At 42.2% G+C, this 22,585-nt stretch overlaps 1 protein-coding gene and 1 long non-coding RNA gene across 6 annotated transcripts in view; both read left to right on the top strand.

Moving 5' to 3' along the window:
* The window catches only part of PHF20L1 (PHD finger protein 20 like 1), a 63,436-nt gene that overhangs the window by 33,497 nt on the left and 7,354 nt on the right, over positions 1-22,585 (top strand). For 2 of the 5 annotated variants that reach the window (XM_083749070.1, XM_083749071.1), the window contains 10 exons: positions 5,632-5,884; positions 9,216-9,293; positions 9,599-9,805; positions 12,435-12,491; positions 13,286-13,390; positions 15,669-15,833; positions 16,902-17,083; positions 18,104-18,203; positions 19,632-19,827; positions 21,189-21,555. In XM_083749070.1, coding sequence (XP_083605196.1) covers positions 5,632-5,884; positions 9,216-9,293; positions 9,599-9,805; positions 12,435-12,491; positions 13,286-13,390; positions 15,669-15,833; positions 16,902-17,083; positions 18,104-18,203; positions 19,632-19,827; positions 21,189-21,555 — 1,710 coding nt within the window. Of the gene's footprint in view, positions 1-5,631; positions 5,885-9,215; positions 9,402-9,598; positions 9,806-12,434; positions 12,492-13,285; positions 13,391-15,668; positions 15,834-16,901; positions 17,084-18,103; positions 18,204-19,631; positions 19,828-21,188; positions 21,556-22,585 lie in introns of all 5 variants that reach the window. The other 3 variants (XM_083749073.1, XM_083749072.1, XM_083749074.1) reach the window with 2 other exon arrangements.
* On the top strand, positions 5,891-8,535 carry LOC310849315. The gene is made up of 2 exons (XR_014566845.1): positions 5,891-8,090; positions 8,126-8,535. It is a non-coding gene; the product is annotated as an uncharacterized lncRNA (long non-coding RNA).

Raw genomic sequence — 22,585 nt, 5'->3', positions numbered from 1 at the left:
GTCTCCAGCCTGTTCCACTCACTTGACTTTTCTCCGGTCACGCATTTTGTGCATGGCTGTGCCTACTATTAACAAGTCTTGATAAGTAACCACAGTCGTAGGTGCTGCTTTTATGCTATTAGTTGACACATAGGAATGACTTCCAGGAATGAGCCTGTATCTGAAAATGTGCTAGATATGTTAGTTTATAGGCATGTGCACACAGAGAAGGACAAACTATTCTTCTAAGCCCCTACATGCTTATTAATTCCATTTCTTCAGAACATTCTCATGGTCTGCAGAAACAGAAGAAGAATGACTATCCATAAGCAGGTAGCCTCCCATGCCATATGTGGTTGCAACCCAGCCTTCTAACTCACGAGTAGGCGTATTGTCAGGGAGAATTTCAGTCTCCAGCTTAAAACCAAGCTCTTTCCAGCTTGCAACTCTTTAAACTGGGTGCTTCCCAGTCAACAGAGCCAACATAGCTCACCTAGCCTGCCCGCTCATTCTTGAAGAAGAGGGAAATCCTCTAAATTCACTTTACCTGCAGCACCCCACCCCCCGCAAGTAGAGCTCTGGTCACTGATCCCTCCCGGGGTTTATACACGTGCGCCTTTGCTTGGCCAGAACCCGCAAACTAAAAGCCATACTGGAGTCACTTACAGACCCATTGCATGATGGTGCCTTTGACTTCCTGTTCTGTTTTGAAGCCTGTGCATCAAACAGGAAGTGAAGGCGGACAAGAATTGGTGTTCTGCTCACTTTGGCCACATAGGTTGCAACCCCACCCACCCAATTGCTGGCAGCTTCCCTTGTGGATGGGTGGAAACACCCACAGGATGATGTCACAGGTGCATGTGGGTTGTTTCCTGGACTCCTGTTCACCTTCCCATAAACTACCACGTTCAGCACATTTCAGGCAAGAATGAATCAAGGAAGTGTTTCTGTGTTAGTTAATTCTGCCCGAAAGGTAGCTAAAGAGAGCCCTAAATCTATACACCTTTTTAATTTATTCAGATCAGAGCCTTAATATAGTTTTTAATGTGGATTTTTGTTGTCTAGTGGGTAGTTCGTTTCTTTTTTCTTTTTAAAAAAGACCCCCCTTTTAAGAAGAGTGCTTTTCGTCTACCACTCCCCCCCCCCCCAACAAACCCCAATCCTTTTCTGAAACATACCTCCATATTGCGTTAAATAATTGGGTCAAAGGAAGTAACCTATACAAGCAACTGCATTTCCTCCCCACTCTTTCCCCTCATTAAACCTGTGCTGGTTTTGGTAGCTCATTAATTATGGTATGTGCAACTTTCACTTACTCCCAGTGCAGATTTCACCATTGAGCCTGGATTTAGGAATTGGGCCGTGGAACTGGGAGTCAATTTCCCCCTGCCCTTCTGTAACTGGCTTTGGAGCTGTGTGACTCCCAAGCCAGATGAAAATGGATCTGATACTCTCCTTAACTCACTTGTATGTTTGAGGGGAAATGTTTGTGTGTGTGAGAGAGAAAGAGATCCCACAACTTCTCCCGATCCCTAAACTAGGGTTCAATTGTGAGTTGTGACTAGGTCTTAACAGCCCTTTTTGAGTCACTGCGGTGTCAATGCATTGCCATAATGTATTTTTTCTTTTGCTTAAGAGCTGAGAATGTGTTGCTATGCGTTGCAGCTTCTTAAGGCAGTACTGCATGTTTCAAAGAACACATGGCTGCCACTAAAAATGGCAGGCTTCTATTGAGTCACCTCCTTAACATCTAGCCTAGTGGCCTTCAAACTGTTTGCATCCAGAGCTCTTGTTTAGCTCCAGTCTGCAAGATGGACACAGTTCTAATTTATTTTACTGTTCTCGCTCTTTTTCTTTTTCCACTTCCTGTCTCCCTATCCCTCTGCTTTTCCTACTGTCCACCCCACCCCCACCCCTTTTCCACTTTGGTTTTTTGTTTAAAAAAACCAAAGTTGTACAAGCAAAAAGTAATATGGTGGTGGCACTTGGAGCATGACTCATGACCCACCATTTGAAGGCTTTGCCATTGTAGCCCTTGTCCTGATGTCGTGTGCTTTCCCTGCAAGAGCAGGGAGGAAAGCACATTGCAAGTGACATCAGGACATGCAGTAAGTGAAATAGACATTATGGAAGGTATGTGTGTTTGTGTTGGCGGGTGTGGGGCGAGACTCAGCATAGGAATTAGTATTTTTCCAGTGGCAGCGTTGTGTTTTTTGTAACATGTAGTTCCACCCTTACCTTTTTCTTCTCGTGTATTTAAGGATAAAGGCTGCAGCCCCCAAATTGGCTGATCAAGTAGTTGTAGGCATCATAAAAGCAGAGGTGCTGGAAGGCACTCAAAATGTGAAAACCCAGCCCCTTAAGCCCTCTTCTCTTGCTCACTTCTTAACCACGCCCACACCAAATGCTCCACACCCTTACAAAACCTGGATTTGATTCTGCAGAGAAACCCACATATTCCAAGACCACAGTATGCAAGAAACAGGGAGTTAGACAGACTATTTCTTACCAAATGTGCCTGGCAACACATAATGGAAAAGCAATCTTTTTTGTGGCATCCCAATGAATCTGCCCCCTAGGAAATAGTTTGGGGCATTGCAGCCAGTTTCCTTCTACAGTGTAGACATGCGCCCCCCCCCCCAATTAAAATAAGTTACGGAATGATTGACAACCTGATAACTCTTCCACAAACAGTGCAGCACTAACCTTAACTTACCAAGCAGAGCCACTATTGAAACTATCTCAGTTTTGCAGACTTTGTTCTGTAGCAACAAAATACTTGTGTATTTTAAACTAAACATGGCTGGTTTTTGTTTCTGTCGGAAGTTTACAATTGCGTATCTACAGGTTGTTGTCAGCATTTCAAATTAACAGCCTATGAAATGTGTCTTTGCAAACACTTTGGTTATGTGGACTCTCTTTTATAAATTGTTTAGTTATTAGCAAATGTTCTCACGGGAAACCAAACTTGAGCTTTTTGCTTCCCCCTCTCTTTTTTGGTAGGGAAAATTCTGAATTTGCACACCTTTTTAAAGTTAGCCACTAGCGCCGTTGAAACAAACGACGACTGAGGAGTGAAACCTTAGAGGTCTTGGGCAGATGTAACACTGGCTCCCAGCAAAAAATAATAATGATAAAGGCATGCAGATTGGAAGCCAGACATGAGCACCTCAGAGTGATCCTTCCCACCTAGTATTAGCCATGGTTTAAAGTTACATCTAAATAAATGCAAACCACGGTTCCTTTAGAACCCACGTGACCATGGTTTTAAGTGGGTTTTCAAACCATGGTTATAGGAAACCCCAGTGCATGTTAGTTACGGTCTGCATCAGTGCATATATGACTCTAAACTATGGTTAATTTAGGGAAAGGAATGGAGGAGGGAGAGCATTCTTTCATGAGTCTGGTTCCCAATTTGTATTTTGAGGGGAGCCAGCATTAATCCGTCTCGGGCCAGAATGACTTTGCAATGGCTAAGCTGTCTACAGCGATAACATTTATGGTTAAATTATGGCTCAGTTCCCCCCCACCCCCAAGTGTAATACAGAGGAGAATTTCAGGCCAGCAGTCTTATTAGGCTGCTGATCCCCCCCCCCCCCACTTTTCTGGTTTACAACTGTTTTAACCCTAAACCCTCAGGTTACATGAAGCAGGTACAGTAGTCTATTTAACTGTATTAGGGTTGGGCCATGTTTTCTTTCCTTTTGAGCAACAACTGCTTAGATGAACGAGTAACATTCGTTTAAGGTTTTTTCTAATGTTTAATTTTGTCCTTGTTAAGAGGTTAAGCACCTTATTAGAACAAGTTTTAAAACCTTGTTTTAAATAATTTTGTAACTTTGAAAGTAATGGTTGCTGTAGTGATGTCTTTCACACATGTGAAGATAAACAATAAAATCATTTATTTACAAGTTATGGCTCTAATTAATTTTTGGTAAATAAGTTTCTCAATCAGCCTAGATATGTTCTGCAATCCTTCAAATCCTTGCTGGACATGAATAAATTATACTCTCAATGTGCATGAATTGCTGGTTCATTGGTAGCTGGACGGGACATTTCACACCACCAGGCCCTTATATGGTACTTCCAGTGTGGCTTTTTAGTGTCTAGAGCACGAGTGGTGGACAACTTAAGGACTTTATACTCGTTTGCAGACCCACCCCATCCTGACTTTCATCCGTAATGCCAAATGCAACATTAATCTTACTGTACTTTTGACAAAGGCCTGTACCCACTTGGGTGCCTGGTTTGCACATTTATCTGGTGGCACGGACAGGTCGGGTGCGTGATTTGAGAAGACTATAGCAAAAATGGCTCACTTTAGAAGTTGTCCACTCCTCTTCTCTTACTCTGAATGTCCAGAACCACCGGAAGAGAAAGCAGTCAATACCAAAATTACATTACTTGCGTATACAAAGGTTTGAAAATTGGAGAACGCTCTTGCATATTAGGAGTGTGGCGGCTCTTCTTGCGTGGTGTTCAGCTGTGTTTGTTTGCTTTTACCAAAAGCGGTGACACATAATCTGAATTTCTTCTATGGTTTGATGAAAGGTTTTACTTGCACAGCGATCTTGCCTACCAGAGGGAAAATCATTTTTAACTCCATGTGGGAAAGTAGCTACAAACCTAAAATGCTAGTATTTGTTAAACATAGATAGGTCTGTCTTGACACAATTATCCTTTACGTTTATTGGGCAAAAATACAATGCAGACAATCACATGTTCGAAAATGCAGTATGCTTTGATTCTTTTCCAAATTAATTAGCCTGCAACGCTTTTGTTATGTTTTTGTTGTTGTTGGAGAAAACGGGTGATATCCTAATGCAAATACATGTGGTGACATTCAGATTACTTCGGGGGTGGAAATCCTTAATTGTTGTTGTTTTTTTAAAATATAATAATAATAATAATAACAAAGGGACACTGCCAGACTCTTCATGTCTTGTTTTAAAATTGAACTGAATTTGCAGAGAATCAGGGACACTGCAACCACACACCTAATTGTAAGCTGTTGGGGCTGACAACAATTAAAGCAGAATATTTGCTTTCTGAGGGGGGCGGGTAGTGCTTTGAAGAATTAGCGGTAAAGTTGCTATGGTAGTGGTGTCTGCAGAAACATGGCAAAAAAATTGGTTTTGTTGAATGTATTAGTATGATTGAAGAGCCACTACGCGTTCAGTTTATGAGAACTGAAGACATGTTTTCGGCCTCAAATCCTGATCCAGAGATCCATGTGTAGTAGGCTGCAGGTGTAGATTCCACCTCCCCTTTCTATAGAGAATGAGCCCATCCACATTCATTGGACTGCATGTGGAGATCAGTCTTTCTCTGTTGAAACGAGGGGGGAATCGAGAAAAGGAAATTAAAAGGTCATATCCTGGCTCCTGCACCTTGGAGCAGCTCACTGGATTGGGATGGTGGTCTTTGGCTGAGTCCCCTTTTTGAAGTTTCAGCTTGCTTATTTCTTAACTTTGTTTATTATTATTATTATTATTATTATTATTTATTTATTTGTGGGGGTGGGGAATGTTCTGAAAATGTGCTGTTGTTAAGTACTGAAGTTGCTTTTAAAAAAAAATAAATCGAAATAGAATACAAGAGCTGCAATGAAGAAACTGCAATAAAAGTATCAATTTCTTATTATTTATTCAGGAGATATCACCTAAGCCTCAAAGTCAGAAAAAAAATGAAGCTGATATTAGCAGTTCTGCCAACATTCAGAAATCTGCACTGTTGCCCTCAACTTTGTCTTCAGGAAAGGCTCGCAGCAAGAAATGCAAACAAGAATCTGGAGATTCTGCAGGGTGTATAAAGTCCCTTAAATCACCAATTTCCCCAGAGTTAATACAAGTGGAGGATTTGACCCTGGTCTCCCAGCTTCCTTCTTCTGTGATAAATAAAACTAGTGAGCACAGACATTTTAAAACATACCATAATTACTTCTATTACAGTCATATTGGGAAAATAATCATCATTGGGGTGGTTCTTTTTCTTTCCTTTTTTCTTTTCTTTTCTTTTGAATGTGACTTGTTTTTAACAGACTGGTTGGGGGGGGGGGGCTGGGAGAGTGGAATGCAAGTGTGACATGGGATAGTACATGGAATTAAGTTCACCACTGAAGTTATCCCCCCCCCCCCCCCCCGCCAAGTCCTTAGTAGCCAGTACTGGAAACTCCTTGCACATCGGTCATCTGAAAGGAGGAAGGAAACAAAACCCAAACCAACTCTTTTTGCCGCTTCCAAAAGTTTTCCTATATGGTTGCCTGTAAGTTTTGGGTTGTGTGTGTGTGGGTTTTTTTTGTGTGTGGTTTTTTTTTTTTTTTTGTAAACCCATTTGTTCCCAAGACGGAAATATCAAACACACACAGTATGGCACTTGTACAATGGCAGAAATTCATGGCAAGAGCCCAACTCGTCATGTTACATGGAGCAGCAAAGGCTACAGCTGATCTGCTTTGGAGGCCCTGATTCTTCAAAAGAAGATGAGCCACTCTTGTGTGGTGTTGGTGTTTTTGTTTTTTTTTGTTCCCCCACCACCACCACCCTCATCCTCGAGAAAATCTACTGGCATGATTTGCCTGCTGGACCTACTGGCTCTTGCTCTCTGTGTGACAATTCCTCTTACTTTTAGTGCTATAGAAGAGAAACAAAAAAAAATAGGTTTCAGTCCCTGGGATGACGGTCCAAAAGAGGCTGGTTTAGATGGAGGAACAGGAATGTACAAAACTGCAAGAAAACTGATCAGTGAAATGTTTGCAATTGTAGAAATGTCCAAATCCCTTTGGTAGGGAAATGGATGAGGATAATACTTGCTTTCTTCTGCCCCCCCCCCCTTTCAGACCGTACCATTTAACATTTCCCTGCCAGAGGGTTTAATCCCTTGTCAGCGGTAAAGTAGAGAACGGGGGATTCTGTCAAGCGCTGCTCTAGATCTTTTGCATCTCTCTGGGAAATGAAGAATGACACACAAAAAACTTCCTAGGGCTGCTTTCTTCCATCTCCGAGTTAAAATTATCTTCCGCTGAATGTTATGATCCAGCCATAGCTACTTAACAAGTCTCGCTGATTTGAAAGGGACTTGCACGCACCTAACGTCTGGTTGGATTGTGCTGCTAATTAATTGAGAAGGGGGAAACAGCTTGTGCAAATGTAATTCTCTCCCCCTGCCCCCTTTTGCACTGAAACGCTTCATCAGTCAATGGCACTCTAAATCTTCCCTCATTAAATGTTGCCGTCCACACTTGTTGCGATTGCACATGATGTCGGTAAGTAACCTTCACTGAGGATGATTTGTACCTTTTAACAATACAAAGATAGGACTGTAAAGGAAATCCCTCTTAACAATCTGCAGCTATTGTGGTAGACTTGAAAACCATAGTTATAGCTTTTGTAGAGAGTTGAGCATTTTGCAGGTCTTCCCCCTGTTTCCTCATTTTTTTTAAACCTGGGGATTATATATATTTTTTCCAATTATGAAGCTTCTTAAGCTGTGTTTATTTTAATTTATACACTGCTTTTTGAGAAACATTTTCCATAAAGTGGCTTCCATTGGATCTAAAGTTGTTTACAATATATAAAATAAAAGAAGCATCCATTCCACAAATTAATAAATAAAAGAGCAGAACAACAGAAGCTAAAAATGCACAACATAAAATCCCCTGTATATTGAAAGCCGTTGAAAGGAGGTAGGTTTTCAAATTAGACTTTGTGGTGCGAGCTTTTAAAGTGATCGCTTGAATGTAGATATGTGGAAATTAACTTTGCTGAGTTCACTTCCTCCAAACCATTGCAGTCCCGTTGCTTTCAGCAGAAGAGTTAACCATGGACTTGAATTTCTTCCACTGAAATCAGTGAGATTGCAAAGTGCTTTGCTTTGGTTGAATTTGAACCCATTGTAAACCTCCGCCCCTCTCAAAAATAAATTAAAAATCCTGGAATTTGACCAAAGGAAAATAAAGGACCCTTCATGCCTTTTAGCAACTTCCCTATGTATAACTCTTGTGTATAAATCAAATCCAGCATAGTTCACTCACATACGCATGATTATGAGATCATTTCAATATGCATAGCAAACACAGCTTGCTGTATTAGTGGTAGTGTTGGAGGAAGGGGGTGAGGAGCAAAATTCTAAAACTCTGAATCCAAAGGCCCAGTATTGGGATTCACTGAATCAGTGATATGATAATGGCTTACAATGGCATGGCTAATACGATGCACTCCAGATCTTGTTGTCATTCACCCTTCGCCAGGCTCCTGTGTTTTAATGGAAGTTCTAGTCCACAGCACCTGGCAAGCATGTTGACTTACCCCCTGGTTTTAACTAACGATTGCTTAGTGCATTATCAAACCTACCATACTTAATTTCTCAAGGATGTTATAAGCTGGAACACATGCGTGTGTGCACACACCTTCATTCCAAGGTAGCTTACATGCTATTGAAATTATAAATGACTATAAAAATCAACAGTGAAACAGGATTTAACCGATTTAGTACATTCAGACCGAAGTAAAAGAACAATACGCACATTGTGAGTGCTTTTCCAAAACCTAACCGAAAGGCTAGCGCAACAAATAAGTTAATATTAGTTGCCGAAAAGTTACCAGGCCCTGCAATCCCACAGAGGGCATTCAGCAGATATTGCATTGTTGCAAAAACAATGGAACAGTTTTGTATCAGAAAGTTTATCATTTTTTTGCTTGCTTCAGGAATGTTAAGAAATGGTATACTCTGCATTTATTTATAACATCCTATTGTGGGAACAGGGAACCTATGGTCCTCTAGTTGTTGTTGGATTCCAGCTCCCATCATCTCTGGTCATCAGCTTGCGCTGATGGGGTTTTGAAGCCCCAACAACACACAGACAACCACAGGTTCAGCATCCCTGGTTTATAATTTTCTCCTAGCAGTTAAGAAGGAAGTGAGAGAGTCAGAAATCAAATGTATCAGGGAGATTAGGTATATTAGTGCTGCCTATGACCTTTTGTGCCAGATTTGTTCCATCACAAGGGACCCCCCCCCCCCATTGCAAGCCTTTTCATTAAAAGCCTGCTTCTACTAACTGAAGCTAAAAGCCATTCCTCTAGTCTCCTGGTACCCCCCATTTTTCTATTTATAAAGAGCGATGCTGTGATAGATGGGGAACCACTTAAGGCAAGCGCCTTATGACCTCCTTAGAAATATTAGAGTAAGATGATGACCTGTGTCTGCTTCATGAACATTGCAAGGTCTCTTTTTAGGTCCATCACAGCCAGTGAGTGCCCTTAGATCCTTCAAAAATAGCCAGCGGAGAAGAAGATCACAGCGCTTAGCGACTGGTTCGTTGCCTCATGGTTCACTAGAAAAAGTTCCTTCTCCCTCTCCAGTCACTGATAGAAAAGTGTTCTCCATCAGTGCCCCAAATCAGCCGCCAGCATTACTGGAGGGTAATGTATTTCAGTCTAAAGTAAAGAACCAGAGAGAATCCAAGTGTTAAACATAGGACCTTCGCAAGACATGTCCTGCCAGACAAGAGCTTCTGGCTAATAGACGAGATCTGTGCCACGTTAGGTGTGTAACTCAGCGACCTCAAGGAACGCGGTGCTTGTCTGTCGTTTAATATCCCCTTCTTTCTTTTATGTAGTTCCCAATGTTGCTCATGTCTCCCTTGAGAAGCGCGGACTCTGCCTCCCTCTTGACTTAAGCCGCAACTTGGATGTGTCGGCGCTGTTAACTGCGGAGGCTGCTTTCCGCAGTGACTACCCCATTAAAGAGAAGGAAGATAATCAGATGGTGTTGTGCCATTCTTCTAAAGCGGCAACTGATGGCAGAGTAGCCCCAGTGGCATCAGGTAAAACGTTTGTCAGCGGCTTTCAAGAGTGTATTAGGTCATGCAGAATGCTATAGGCCACTGCGTTTAGAACATTTCTGGATGTATATTGTTGTTGTTGTTTAGTCGTGTCCGACTCTTTGTGACCTGACCCCATGGACCAGAGCACGCCAGGCACTCCTGTCTTCCACTGCCTCCCACAATTTGGTCAAACTCATGTTAGTAGCTTCAATAACACTGTCCAACAATCTCGCCCTCTGTCGTCCCCTTCTCCTTGTGCCCTCCATCTTTCACAACATCAGGGTCTTTTCCAGGGAGTTTTCTCTTCTCATGAGGTGGCCAAGGTATTGGAGCCTCAGCTTCATGATCTGTTCTTCCAGTGAGCACTCAGGGCTGATTTCCTTAAGAATGGATAGGTTTGATCTTCTTGCAGTCCATGGGACTCTCAAGAGTCTCCTCCAGCAGCATAATTCAAAAGCATCAATTCTTTGGCGATCAGCCTTCTTTATGGTCCAGCTCTCACTTCCATACATCACTACTGAGAAAACTGTAGCTTTAACTAAACAAACCTTTGTTGGTAAGGTGATGTCTCTGCTTTTTAAGATGCTGTCTAGATGTATATTAGAGTATGTGGGGCGGGGGTTGAAAAAAATATATTGGATTTTTCAAGTATAAGTTAAAGATTCCTCTGAATCTCTGGACTTCCCACCCTCTCCCCTCCATAAGTCCCATTGTCAACCCTTTCAACTGCATATTATTCAGTAGTCCATATTTTATATTACTCCGTTGTCTCCACTATATTTGCTACAAAACAAGTTTTATTGCAGTCCTGCTAACGTTTTCATCTGCTTACAGTGGTCTCCAAGATAAATTATAAATCTTTCCCATTCCTTATTAAAGTTTTGGTCTTCTTGGTTTTTGAGCTTCCCGGTCAGTTTTGCCATTTCAGCATAGTCCAACAGTTTAATTTGCCACTCTTCTCTGGTAGGGACTTAGTCTTCTTTCCATCCCTGGGCTAGCAACGTCCATGCAGCTGGCGTTGCATATGTTTAGAGTATGTTAACTCATATAGGAAATACATTGTGTGAATGCAACGAGCGTGTGTGTGTGTGTGTGTATCATTCAGGTGCACTTATCTGTAAGGAGAGGTTGGTTGAATTCTCTTGTTTCAGTGCGTGGGTCCACTTTTCATGCCATATTGTGTATGAAAAGGACCCTGCTATTTGCTGTTTTAGTTATGGCCATGTTTGGGCCACTCCTTGGGCCACTAAGCTGTGTATCCAACTAAGTCATTGTGCGCACCAAACTTCTCCTCCTCCTTCTTCGCACCCCCTGCCCCAAATCTGTTCTGGCAGGTAGAGAGGGAGGGGAAGTTCAGTTGTGCTTGCAGAAGTCATTCCACTCGGGCAGTGATGTAGTTGGATTCCACCCACTGTAGTTAGCCATGGTTCTGCTTACACCTTCATTCAGCTATCTTCGGAAGCAACCATTTTGGAAACAGCTTAAATCTCTGATACTGCTCTGCGTGGTTGGTGGCAACCCAGCCACACCCAGTTTTCTGAAATGGAAGCATGATGACTTGCCAATGTATACAGCATAAGGAGACTGCAAATAAACTGTGCCGGTCTTTTCCAGAAGCAAAGCAATACACGAAAACTGAAGTTTACTTCAGGAAACAAATAATTCTGGAGGAGGGGGGAGACAAGTGGAATGGGAGATTCCCATGGCACTTTCTCAAAAAATCTGGCTTAAAAAGATTGCTGACCCTTTATCTAAAAGTAAATCACATCTGTCTTCTCAGTGCTGTTCAGGCCTCACAGAATTCTTGGGATGCAAAGAATTAGGAAAAGATGCAGGAGGATAAGTTGGTTACTGTGCTGGCTTGGAGAATTCATCTCTTCTTTAATGTCAGGACCTCTCATCCTGTTTGCAACACCTTCTTTACTCTACCTTCTGTGCAAAACGTATTCAGATAATAATCTCTAGCAGCTTCTTTAGCCCAGAGGATCACACATGAAATGGATCATAGTCATACATGGAGGCCGCAGCTAATTTAGAAATGGAAATTTCAGAGTAACATAATTCAGTGCTCCTTTTCGTTAGTATGGCAAATGCTTTTTAAAAAATTTGTTTTACAACAGATATAAACATTTCCCACTTACATCTCTTATTCAGAGAACAGTGAATGTGAAAGCCAATGTGGTGTAGTGGTTAAGAGCGATAGACTCATAATCTGGGGAACTGGGTTCGCGTCTCCGCTCCTCCACATGCAGCTGCTGGGTGACCTTGGGCCAGTCACACTTCTTTGAAGTCTCTCAGCCCCACTCACCTCACAGAGTGTTTGTTGTGGGGGAGGAAGGGAAAGGAGAATATGAGCCGCTTTCAGATTCCTTAAAGGGATATCAAATCCAAACTCTTCTTCCTCCTCCTCCTCCTCCTCCTCCTCCTCCTCCTCCTCTTCTTCTTCTTCTTCTTCTTCTTCAATTCGTTTCCTTGTTTCCTTGTTTCTCATCCTCCGTTGTTTAATCTTTTCAGATCTAGCAGTATAAATGAACTAAAGCTTGGTCCCTAGTGCTTGCCACCAAGAGACTTAACACACTGTTGCCAGCAGTGTTCTCCTAATCTTCTGTTTCCTTTCTTACATCCACAGGAATGCTGAAAACGGAGAGAAAAATGAAATTGGAAGACAGATGCTCGTCGCTGCTTGGTATGGACAAAAAAAAAACATTTTCAGCAAAAACAAAACAAAATTGTAGCTTGAGAGAGCAGGAATGTAGCCTGTCTGTTATATTAGTATTATTATTATTATTATTATTATTATTATTATTATTATTATTATTATTATTATTATTATTTCCACCTGTTAACGCTTTTTAAGGTTTTAAGGGGTCACAGGACAAAGGAATGTACTTCTTCACACAGAACATAGTTAAACTATGGAATTTGCTCCCATAAGGCTGCCAGCTTAGATGGCTTTAAAAGGGGATTAAATAAATTTGTAGAAGTGGTGTAGATATATGTAACATAGCTCCATTGTTGAAGACAGCATGCCTCTCAATACCAGCTGTTAGGAATTGCAGGCGAGGAGAGTGCTGTTGCAGTCAGGTCCTCCTTGTCTAGCTGCTTTCGTTCAAACACAACTAACCTTGAACTATGACTGTAATTTTGAGTTACAACTTGTCATTGTCATTAAATTTCATTGCCTCTGTAGATTATTATTATTTTTTTGCAAAGCTCAGTTCTTGGTTCATCTCTAAAACTCCCTCTTCTTTGAAAATCGAAAACGTTTGGCCACTTCACCTGCAATCCTAAATACACTTACTAGTAAGCCCAGTATGTCTCCGTAGAGCTTGCCTCTGAGTAAATAGGCATAAGTACTGTTGCAAGCGAACAGTTCCAGTCTCAGACAGGTGGCTGGAAGCACATGACCTAATCTTGGAACAGGCTGCGTTTGTTTTACACTGATGCCTTTTGTTTAATAAAGATCCATTTGCAATGTAGGTAAAAAGAAGGAGAAGGATAAAGAAAGGAAGGAGAAGAAGGAGAAAGATCACAAGTCGAAACAGAAAAAGAAGAAAAAGAAAAAGAAGAAATCAAAGCAGCATGGTACAGTTTAGAATATAGTAAATCTAGCTAAAGATTTTGCCTGTTGTTTCAGACTTTGCTCGCTAGTTTGATCTCCATGCATTATGAGCTTTAAGCATAAATTACTCCAGTCTTGCTTCAGGATGTGTTTATTAGATCTGTTGAGATACTGCCCGTTGACCAAATTGCTCTTTTGGCATCATGCCCCAGTGTCCTCATTCACCTACAACACTAAGCCAATCTATGGCATAGCATGAAGGACAGGCAGGCTGGTGCCTATTTAGATCATTATAGCCATTTTGCTCCTTTGCCAGGTCCAGTTACTTCTGTTTCTACCAGGACATTAGCCATGGTTTGGCTTAGTATTGCATGCAAGCTTGGGCTCATGCTTTGTTATTCTATAAACAAACCAGCAAATGGTAAGCCAATAACAAACCTTGGTTTTTGTTCATGGTTTGTTTGGCAAATTACAAAACCATTAATCACCAGAATGCCTATATTAAAGGTAAAGGTAAAGGGACCCCTGACCATTAGGTTCAGTCGTGGCCAACTCTGGGGTTATGGTGCTTATCTCGCTTTATTGGCCGAGGGAGCCGGCTTACAGCTTCCAGGTCATGTGGCCAGCATGACTAAACAGCTTCTGGCGAACCAGAGCAGCACACGGAAACGCCATTTACCTTCCCGCCGGAGTGGTACCTATTTATCTACTTGCACTTTGACGTGCTTTCGAACTGCTAGGTTGGCAGGAGCAGGGACCGAGCAGTGGGAGCTCACCCCGTCGCGGGGATTCGAACCGCTGACCTTCTGATTGGCAAGCCCAAGGCTCTGTGGTTTAACCCACAGTGCCACCCGTGTCCCTAGGCCTATATTAAGCAAATCCAATTGAAAACACACGTAAACGTAATAGGCCGTATAGTAACAATCGCAAAGTTATTTACTAGAACTACTTCTAAAAAATTAGATACCAGAAAAATACAAAATACAAGAGAGATGAAGAAATTGGAAAATAATGTACTACGGCACTGACTATATAGGACTTGTATTTTGTACATACTGGACTTGGTGGTCAACCGAAAAGTTACGTTTTTATTATATTATGTCACGATGTTGATTTTGACATTATGAGAAGTGGTATCATGGTTTGTTTGGAGCATGAAAAACCAGGAGCCAAGGTTCTGATGTAGCACTGAGCCAAACTTTTGTTTTCTAAATGTGCACCAACATGTTTGCTCATTCATGCTAAGCCATACTTTGGCTTAGCGTTACGTGCAAGGGTAACATGTTGCATCCTCTGTATTTGACACATGGGATGTCAATCAAGTGCTTATTCTTGGGCATTTGCTCTTTGAATGTGCTGCTCATAAACGTCTCTGTCAATCATCTTGGCATCTTGAGATTTGGTGATCAGGGACTGGAGTGGGCGCTTACTGAAAACCCTGCGACAGACCTGCGTTGCACATTCACAGGAGTGAGAAATTATTGCAGGAATCACTTGTGCATCTGGGTAGCATGTGAAGGGAGCACTTCCACACCTGCCCTACGGGAAGATGTATGAAATCCATACAAGAATTCATACATCTTGTAATGGAGACATGCAAGTTTCATTTTTGCGTGTTACAGCGCAGGAAAGGGAAGAGCAAGTGACTCATGCTGCTGTAATTCATCACTTCTTACCTGAATGTGCAAACATATCCAGAAATGCCTTTTGGAGGCTAGCAGTGTTCTAAAACCATGTGAATCTGCTTAAGGTAGCTATTTCCTGTTTGTTAGTTTTAGAAGCTATGTGCTTATTCTTCTTTGGTGATCACTCATAGCCAAGTAAGATTGTCTTCCATAAACACGGTTTTAATCACGAGTCTGTAAGTGACTGTGGAGGCCAGTTCTGGATCCACACGTCCTTCCACAGTGGGGACATTGGTTTCCGGGCGGGAGTTGATCACGGTGTGGATTTGCCAAGTGTGCCTTCCTCTTAGCACGTTTCTCCCTTGCGTCCTGAGTTCAAGTGTCTTCAAAGCCCAGGACACCTTTGGTCAAGGCTGTTCTCCAACTGGAGCGCTCAGGCCAGTGTTTCCCAATTGTCAGTTTTTATACTACATTTTTTTAGATTTGCCTTGACACAGTCTTTAAACCTCTTTTGTTGACTATGTGGATACAGTGCTAAAAGAAGTGACTTTTTAAGCAAGGGTGGTTTTTGTTTTTACCTTTTATATTTGGGGTGCGTGTGTGTGTGTTAGCAAAAACCATCTTGATGTAGGTAGACAGTGGTACCATGTGGTCGTGTTTTGTGATTACTTTGCAGATTATTCGGATTTTGACGATAGTTCTCTCGAGTCCTTGGACAGGTGCTCCTCTCCATTCACTAGGTCTTCTGGGAGCTCACTGACACTACGGAGCACAACCGTGGAGAAGAACGCATCCTATCAGTACCCAAGGGCTATTCTGTCTGTCGACCTTAGTGGTGAAAGTAGGTTTCCTGTCTTGTGTGTTGTTCTGCTTAAATCTTAATTTCGTTTTTCATCTAGAGAAATTGAGGAATTAACCAAATATGTTCTGATTTATCTATCAATTTTTTGTTTTTGCATTTCTGAAGAGTAATTTTTTCTTTCTTTATAAAGGACTCTTCAAATGAGCCAAGTGCTTCATGTAGATTTCCCCCCTAAACCTAATAACAGCCCTCTAAAAGCAGCCTGTTCCCATTTGTTTCCCTAAGCCAGCCAAATGCCTCTGGAATCTTGCAAACAGGACACGTTGCAGATTGTCGTCTCCTGTTGTTTCTGCTCCAGCATCTCATGATTTCAGAGATTCTGCCTCTGAACACAAGTGCTCAGCATAGCTAGTTTGCCCTTATATATTCTATAAACCTAATTGTTTTGCTTTGCTTATGTAGGGGGGAAAACCCAACTCTTATCTAGATGTCTTCGCCACATCTTTTGGTAGTAGCTTGCCTGAGCTCATCCAGTGAACTCATCAGCAAAGTTTGCTCATGCTTTTGGCTACTATTGTTAAAGAAATGCTTCCCTACAGCAATGCATACCCCTATTTTTCTTCTGTCGGTGGCAAACAGGAAGAAGGCTTTTTCAGTTTTGTTGCCTCCATATCTGGAATGCTCTCCCCAGCGAGGCTTACCTAGTGTTGAATATTACAACTTCTGGGCACTGGGTAAAGACTTCATTAAAAAAAATAAAAATAAATCCCAGTCCTTTCTGTTTTGATTGCACTACTGCTTGGGGGGGGGGGCGTTTATTGGTGTCTTACTGTGGAATGATGTTTTATATTTCAGTTCCTGCTTTATAGTAAACTGAGTTGGAAGATCTCTGAACGAAAGCATGGGGGGTATTAAATCTTTTTAACCTGTAAAATAATAAGATTGATACTCTGTTTTTGAAGTAGGCAGTTTTTGTGAGTACAGCATCATACCAATGTCCATCCAAAGAGGAAGTTTGCATGTCTGCTGTTCCAAATGCACACAATCTAATCCAATGCTACCCACTTGCCAAATTGTATTGTTTTCTGTAATGTTTTCAACTTTCAGACCTCTCTGATATGGAGTTTTTAGACGACTCTTCTACCGAGAGCTTGCTGCTGAGTGGCGATGAGTACAATCAGGACTTTGATTCAACCAATTTTGAAGAATCTCAGGATGAGGAGGATACTCTCAATGAAATTGTCAGGTGTATCTGTGAAATGGATGAGGAAAATGGGTTCATGATTCAGGTAAGGAGTCTGCTCGCAGTACAGTTTTCTATGGAATTTTTTATGCAGTTATTCAGAACTTTTCCCCCTTTGGGATATTAATATATATATATATATTAAAAAAAACCTTATAGAATGGTATGATTCAGGCTGGTTTGAATTAGCACTGTGCCCTCCATTCAGTCTCTGTGGAGATCCCCAGTGGAGAGGGGGGAGATAATACATATTTTTAATTCTTACAATGGCACAGTTGATACTTTTTCTTCTGCCAGAGACCATTGTAAGAGTTCTGTCTCATGCAATTTATGGGGAATAGTTGGAGCTACCTTATACTGGAGTTGCTATTGGCCCTTCTGACTCCAGGCAGTCTCCAGCCAGCAGTTTTCCTGAGGTCTGAGCAGGTTCTGAGAAATCAGATGTGAAATAAACATGAGTGAGAGACGGTCCTTGGTTCTCTTTATCGCTAACTGTTATTTGTTTCAGTATTTATAAGTCATCTTTCTAGACAAGCTAGGGACGTGGGTGGTGCTGTGGGTTAAACCACAGAGCCTAAGACTTGCCGATCAGAAGGTCAGTGGTTCGAATCCCCACGACCGGGTGAGCTCCCGTTGCTTGGTCCCTGCTCCTGCCAACCTAGCAGTTCAAAAGCACATCAAAGTGCAAGTAAATAAATAGGTACCACTCCGGCGGGAAGGTAAACGGCGTTTCCGTGCGCTGCTCTGGTTTGCCAGAAGCGGCTTAGTCATGCTGGTCACATGACCTGGAAGCTGTACGCTGGCTCTCTCGGCAAATAAAGTGAGATGAGCGCTGCAACCCCAGAGTCGGTCACGACTGGACCTGATGGTCAGGGGTCCCTTTACCTTTAGCTTTTTCTAGACAATGCATCCAGAGACTGGTGTCTTCTTAGATACTTTGAACCAAAGCTTCCAACAGCCATGACTGCTGCTTCTTGTTGTTGTTTTAACCAAGCGAGGGTTGGACCTGAATTTCCCTCTCACGTTATGATGCATTATTTCCTTTCTCTTTTAATCACCGCCACAGTGTGAAGAGTGCCTGTGTTGGCAGCACAGCGTGTGCATGGGATTGTTGGAAGACAGCATTCCAGAGCAATACATCTGCTACATTTGCAGGGACCCACCTGGTAGGAGCAAATTTTCAAGCTAAGCCCCAGCGTTTCCAAGCCCCTGTAGTAGCTCACATGACCGCCACTGCTCCCATTTCCCACACACTTAAGGGTGTGTTTCTATAGCCAGCATTTGTGATGATATAGTCTAGGATCTGGCCTAGGCAGTCAGCAGAAATCCATGGTGCAGTTGTTGCTCTGACTTCTAGCTCAGTTCTCCAACATGCTAGTTTTCCATCTACAGAGATATGTTTCGGTTGTTGTTTCTTAAAGGGGAGATTTTTGTGATGTGGTCAGTAAATTCAAGGAAGTGTGACACTTTCTGCAGTTGTTTTCCTGGGTTTGTCTGCAGAGTTTTGTGGTCACTAACGTGTGGCCTTTCCTTGCCCTCCTGTCCCATCCTTGTGGAGGCCTAATGCTATATTCTACCCTTAAATGCATCTAAGGCAAGGGAGGGGTGGGGAGTTGGATCATATGGCTCCTGTCCAGGTTTGTTAATTGTCTTGCTTTAAAAGGATGAGGATCCTATGTCCTTTTAAAATGTGAGGTGTGTGTGGTTTTTTTTTTTGGGGGGGGGTTATTGGGTTGCTTTTATTTTGATTATGTATTTCGTGGTTTTATATTTTGATTTTATTCTGTGAGCTGCCCTGAGATCTCCGGGTATAGGGCGGTATATAAATAATAATAATAATAATAATAATAATAATAATAATAATAATAGTGGCATCATGTGGCAGGTGGGTGTGGCTTGGCCAAATGGCCTGGTGGGCCAAATGAGCAGGCCTGACGGGCCAGATTAGGCCCTTGGGTCGGAGGCTCTCTACCCTTCCTCCAGGGCAATGCTTCCTCTCTCTTGCTCTATTTATGATTTATAATCCACTGTACAGCCAAAGGCTGTACGTCCCAGTGAAAGAGAATAAAACGGATACAATTAAATAAAAAAATTCAATCTGTCTGCCATTTTAATTCTTCCCCTGGTGTTCCAAATCCTGAAGATGCTCAGGATCCAAATTTAGCAAACCACCACCCCTCAAAACAACCACAAATGGGGCTTCATGGTGCAGACCCAGGAACATCCCAAAGTTGCAAAACCAGGTGATTGGGCAGGCAGGCAAATCTCTTCTGTGATAGGAACCTACCCAAGTTATAGTAACAGCCCATAAGCCTTCCCGGCACCAATACTGACATTCATTTGAGGGCCCCTTCACACATTTCTTCTCCCATTTATGAGTTTTAAACCTATATAGGCTTATGAATGTGTTTAGTTCGTCTGTTTATTAAACGGAGGGCATGGTTTCTCACTGCCTGTAACTGCAGCTGTGGTGGCACTTGTGCAGATATACACCTGTGCATCCACCCTTTTGCATTATTCACCCTCCGATAGAAAACAAAAAGTTTCCACAGCAATAGCAAGAGAATAAGATCTGAATCCCTCGTTGTCTCTAGGTCAGAGATGGAGTGCCAAATATCTCTACGATAAAGATTGGTTGAATAACGGCCACATGTGTGGTCTGTCGTTTTTAAAAGAGAACTACTCTCATTTGAATGCCAAAAAGATTGTGTCGACGCACCACCTCCTGGCTGACGTGTATGGTGTTACGGAAATACTGCGCGGGCTGCAGCTGAAGATTGGGATACTAAAGTAAGCATGCATTCTGGTGTTGCATATTGCTTTTTAGGGATATGCTCTCTTTACCTTGGTAGAACAATAAGACACTTAAAAATTGGGGTAGCTGCGTGGCAGGGATAGAATGGTTTCAGGGGAGCAGGGGCCAGTTTTTGTTTTTGTTTATAAATTTTATTTTCAATGCAAAATTACAACAAAAATTACAAACACTGAATCTAAAATAAAACTATACAAACAAGAAAGAAAAACAGAAAAAAGAAAAGAAAAACATCTACAAATAAAAACATATTTTCATTCTAATCTAGTCATTACATACATATACACATATTGACTTCCTTCCTTTGTTCTAAGACCTCAAAAATTTTACTCTTTCTAAATTGTTGTGTCTAATGTAGATTACTTCTATCTTTATACTTTTTACACCATTTTTCTTTAACCCTGTAAAGCAGCATTCATTACATACCTATATGCTTACTCCAAAACAATGTTTTTTCATATACTCTTTAGCACATCCCCATTCTTTTAATAATTTCTTGTCCGATTGTCCCCTTAAAAATGCTGTGAGTCTTGCTAGATTTATATATTCACAAAATTTAATTTGCCATTCTTTCATTGGAATTTTTCTCCCTTTCCAATTTTTTGCTATAAGCATCCTGGCAGCTGTCATTGCATAAAGGAATACTTTCCTTTGATTGTCAGGAATATCGTTTGTGATTATACCTAAAAGGAATGCCTCCGGTTTTTTACTGGGGTCAGTTTTGATGTGGAGGTGCTCAGCTCTCCTACCATAGTTTCCCCTGATGGTTTCGACCAGCTGTTATCGCCGTTAGGTATTTGTTTAAGAAGAACAAAGTGCTGAGCTCCGTGCAACGCTCAGAGGTGACATGGTCCTGCCACGAGGAATTACAATGTGTTCCAATTTCAGTGTCACATTGTTCAGCCGTACCGTCTCTGGGTGCTCAGGTGAGCATGCCTGGTCGTTGCAGGACTTCGGTAATTTGTTTTGACAAGTTGCCCCCTGTGCCACATCAGACTGAGTTCCAGAAAGACAAAAGGCCCTGCTTTGCATTCAGGCGTCGAACCAGACATTTTCTGGTTCGCTGCCTCCATAAGTGGAGACAGAAGTGTTGACGTACAGAGATTTGAGCCAGTTCCCCCGCCGCCGCCCCCACGTCAACTGACTTAATGTGTATCATGAGACAAACTTGGTTCCACTTGATGGACTTGTGAACACTGCAGACTTCACATGTCGTGGAACTGCTTACCCAAATCTCTTTCGTAAAAAATGTCAACACAGATTCCCTCTTCAGGCTGCTTAAATCGACTTGGTTTCTCTACCGCTTTGACCCCTTTATTTTTCTTTTTTTTCTCCCCAGGAACAAGCACCATCCTGACCTTCATTTGTGGGCTTGCACAGGTGTGCGGAAGGATCCAGACCAAATAACTCTTGGAGTGGAAAGAAGGGCATTGGCTGTGCCAGATACCCTTAACCCCCCTGAAAGGACGTATCATGGTCAAAACCATAGAGAGCCCCCTAGTTTACCCCAAAAGATGGAGGAAACATACATTACGAGCGAGCACAGTTACCAGAAACCCCAGAGTTACAGTCAGGACTGCAAAATGATGGCCGATCCTATAAGCTCAGACGACGACACCAGCAGTTTTGAAGACGATCAGGAGCTTCCCTTAGAGGATAAAAACTGTTTACAATATTCATCTAAAGAAGATGGTTTCAGCCATCAGGTAAAACTACCCATTTGTTTGTGCAACCTTCCAAGAATTACAGTGCAATCTTAACCATGACTATTCAGAAGTAACTCAATGGGAATGGGGACTTACTCCCAGGTAAGTGTGGTTAGGCGTGAAGGCAGAAGCAACAAAGAATCCCATAGCACCTAAAGACTAAAAAAAGTTATTGTTGCCTCTGATGGAAGTAGACCAGGCATAGGCAAACTCAGCCCTCCAGATGTTTGGGGACTACAACTCCCATCATCCCTAGCTAACAGGACCAGTGGTCAGGGGTGATGGGAATTGTAGTCCCAAAACATCTGGAGGGCCGAGTTTGCCTATGCCTGGTCTACTTCCATCAGAGGCAACAATAACTTTTTTAGTTTGCCTATGCCTGAAGTAGACTCTGGTCCAGGTATCTTCAACCTTTTCAGATACAGGGCATCCTTTTAACCCAAACATGCATTTGGGGACCCATTTCTTAACCTTTTCCTATATATTTGCGTGCCGGTAGTCCTCTTGTTGCAACCTACCTTGGGTCAGGCCATGCCCCTCTAGTGCAGGGTTTCTCCAGCTGTTGTTGGACTACAACTCCCATCATCCCTAGCTAGGAGGACCAGTGATCAGGGATGATGGGAATTGTAGTCCAAAAACAGACAGAGACCCAACCTGCATTAGTGTATCCTGACTCACCAGTTTGAAGACAAGTGTCCTAGTCCACAAAAACGTGTGCTGTGTTTATTTTGGTTACTTCCTAAGCGCTACATAACTCCTAACTTGTTTTTGCTGCGACAGGCTATCCTGGCTGCCCTTCTGGCAATTTTTATGAAGGCAAAATTAGCTTCAGATATCAGAGGAGAAAAGTCTAGTATCTTCAGCCTAGAGAAAAGAGGGTGTGGGCAAAGGAGCATGCTGACAGTTTTACAGTATTTAAAAGTTTCTTGGAAAGAGCAGCTGGAATGATGGGTCATTCCAGCATTGGACAGAAGGACAGAATTTGAATTGGGAAGTTTTATGCTTGTTCATCACATGCTGAAGACGCCTT

The sequence above is a fragment of the Podarcis gaigeae genome (genome assembly GCF_964106915.1).
Source record: "Podarcis gaigeae genome assembly, chromosome: 7".
NCBI lineage: Eukaryota > Metazoa > Chordata > Lepidosauria > Squamata > Lacertidae > Podarcis > Podarcis gaigeae.
Note: the sequence above shows the minus strand (reverse complement) of the source record. Positions and strands in the feature narration are given on the sequence as shown.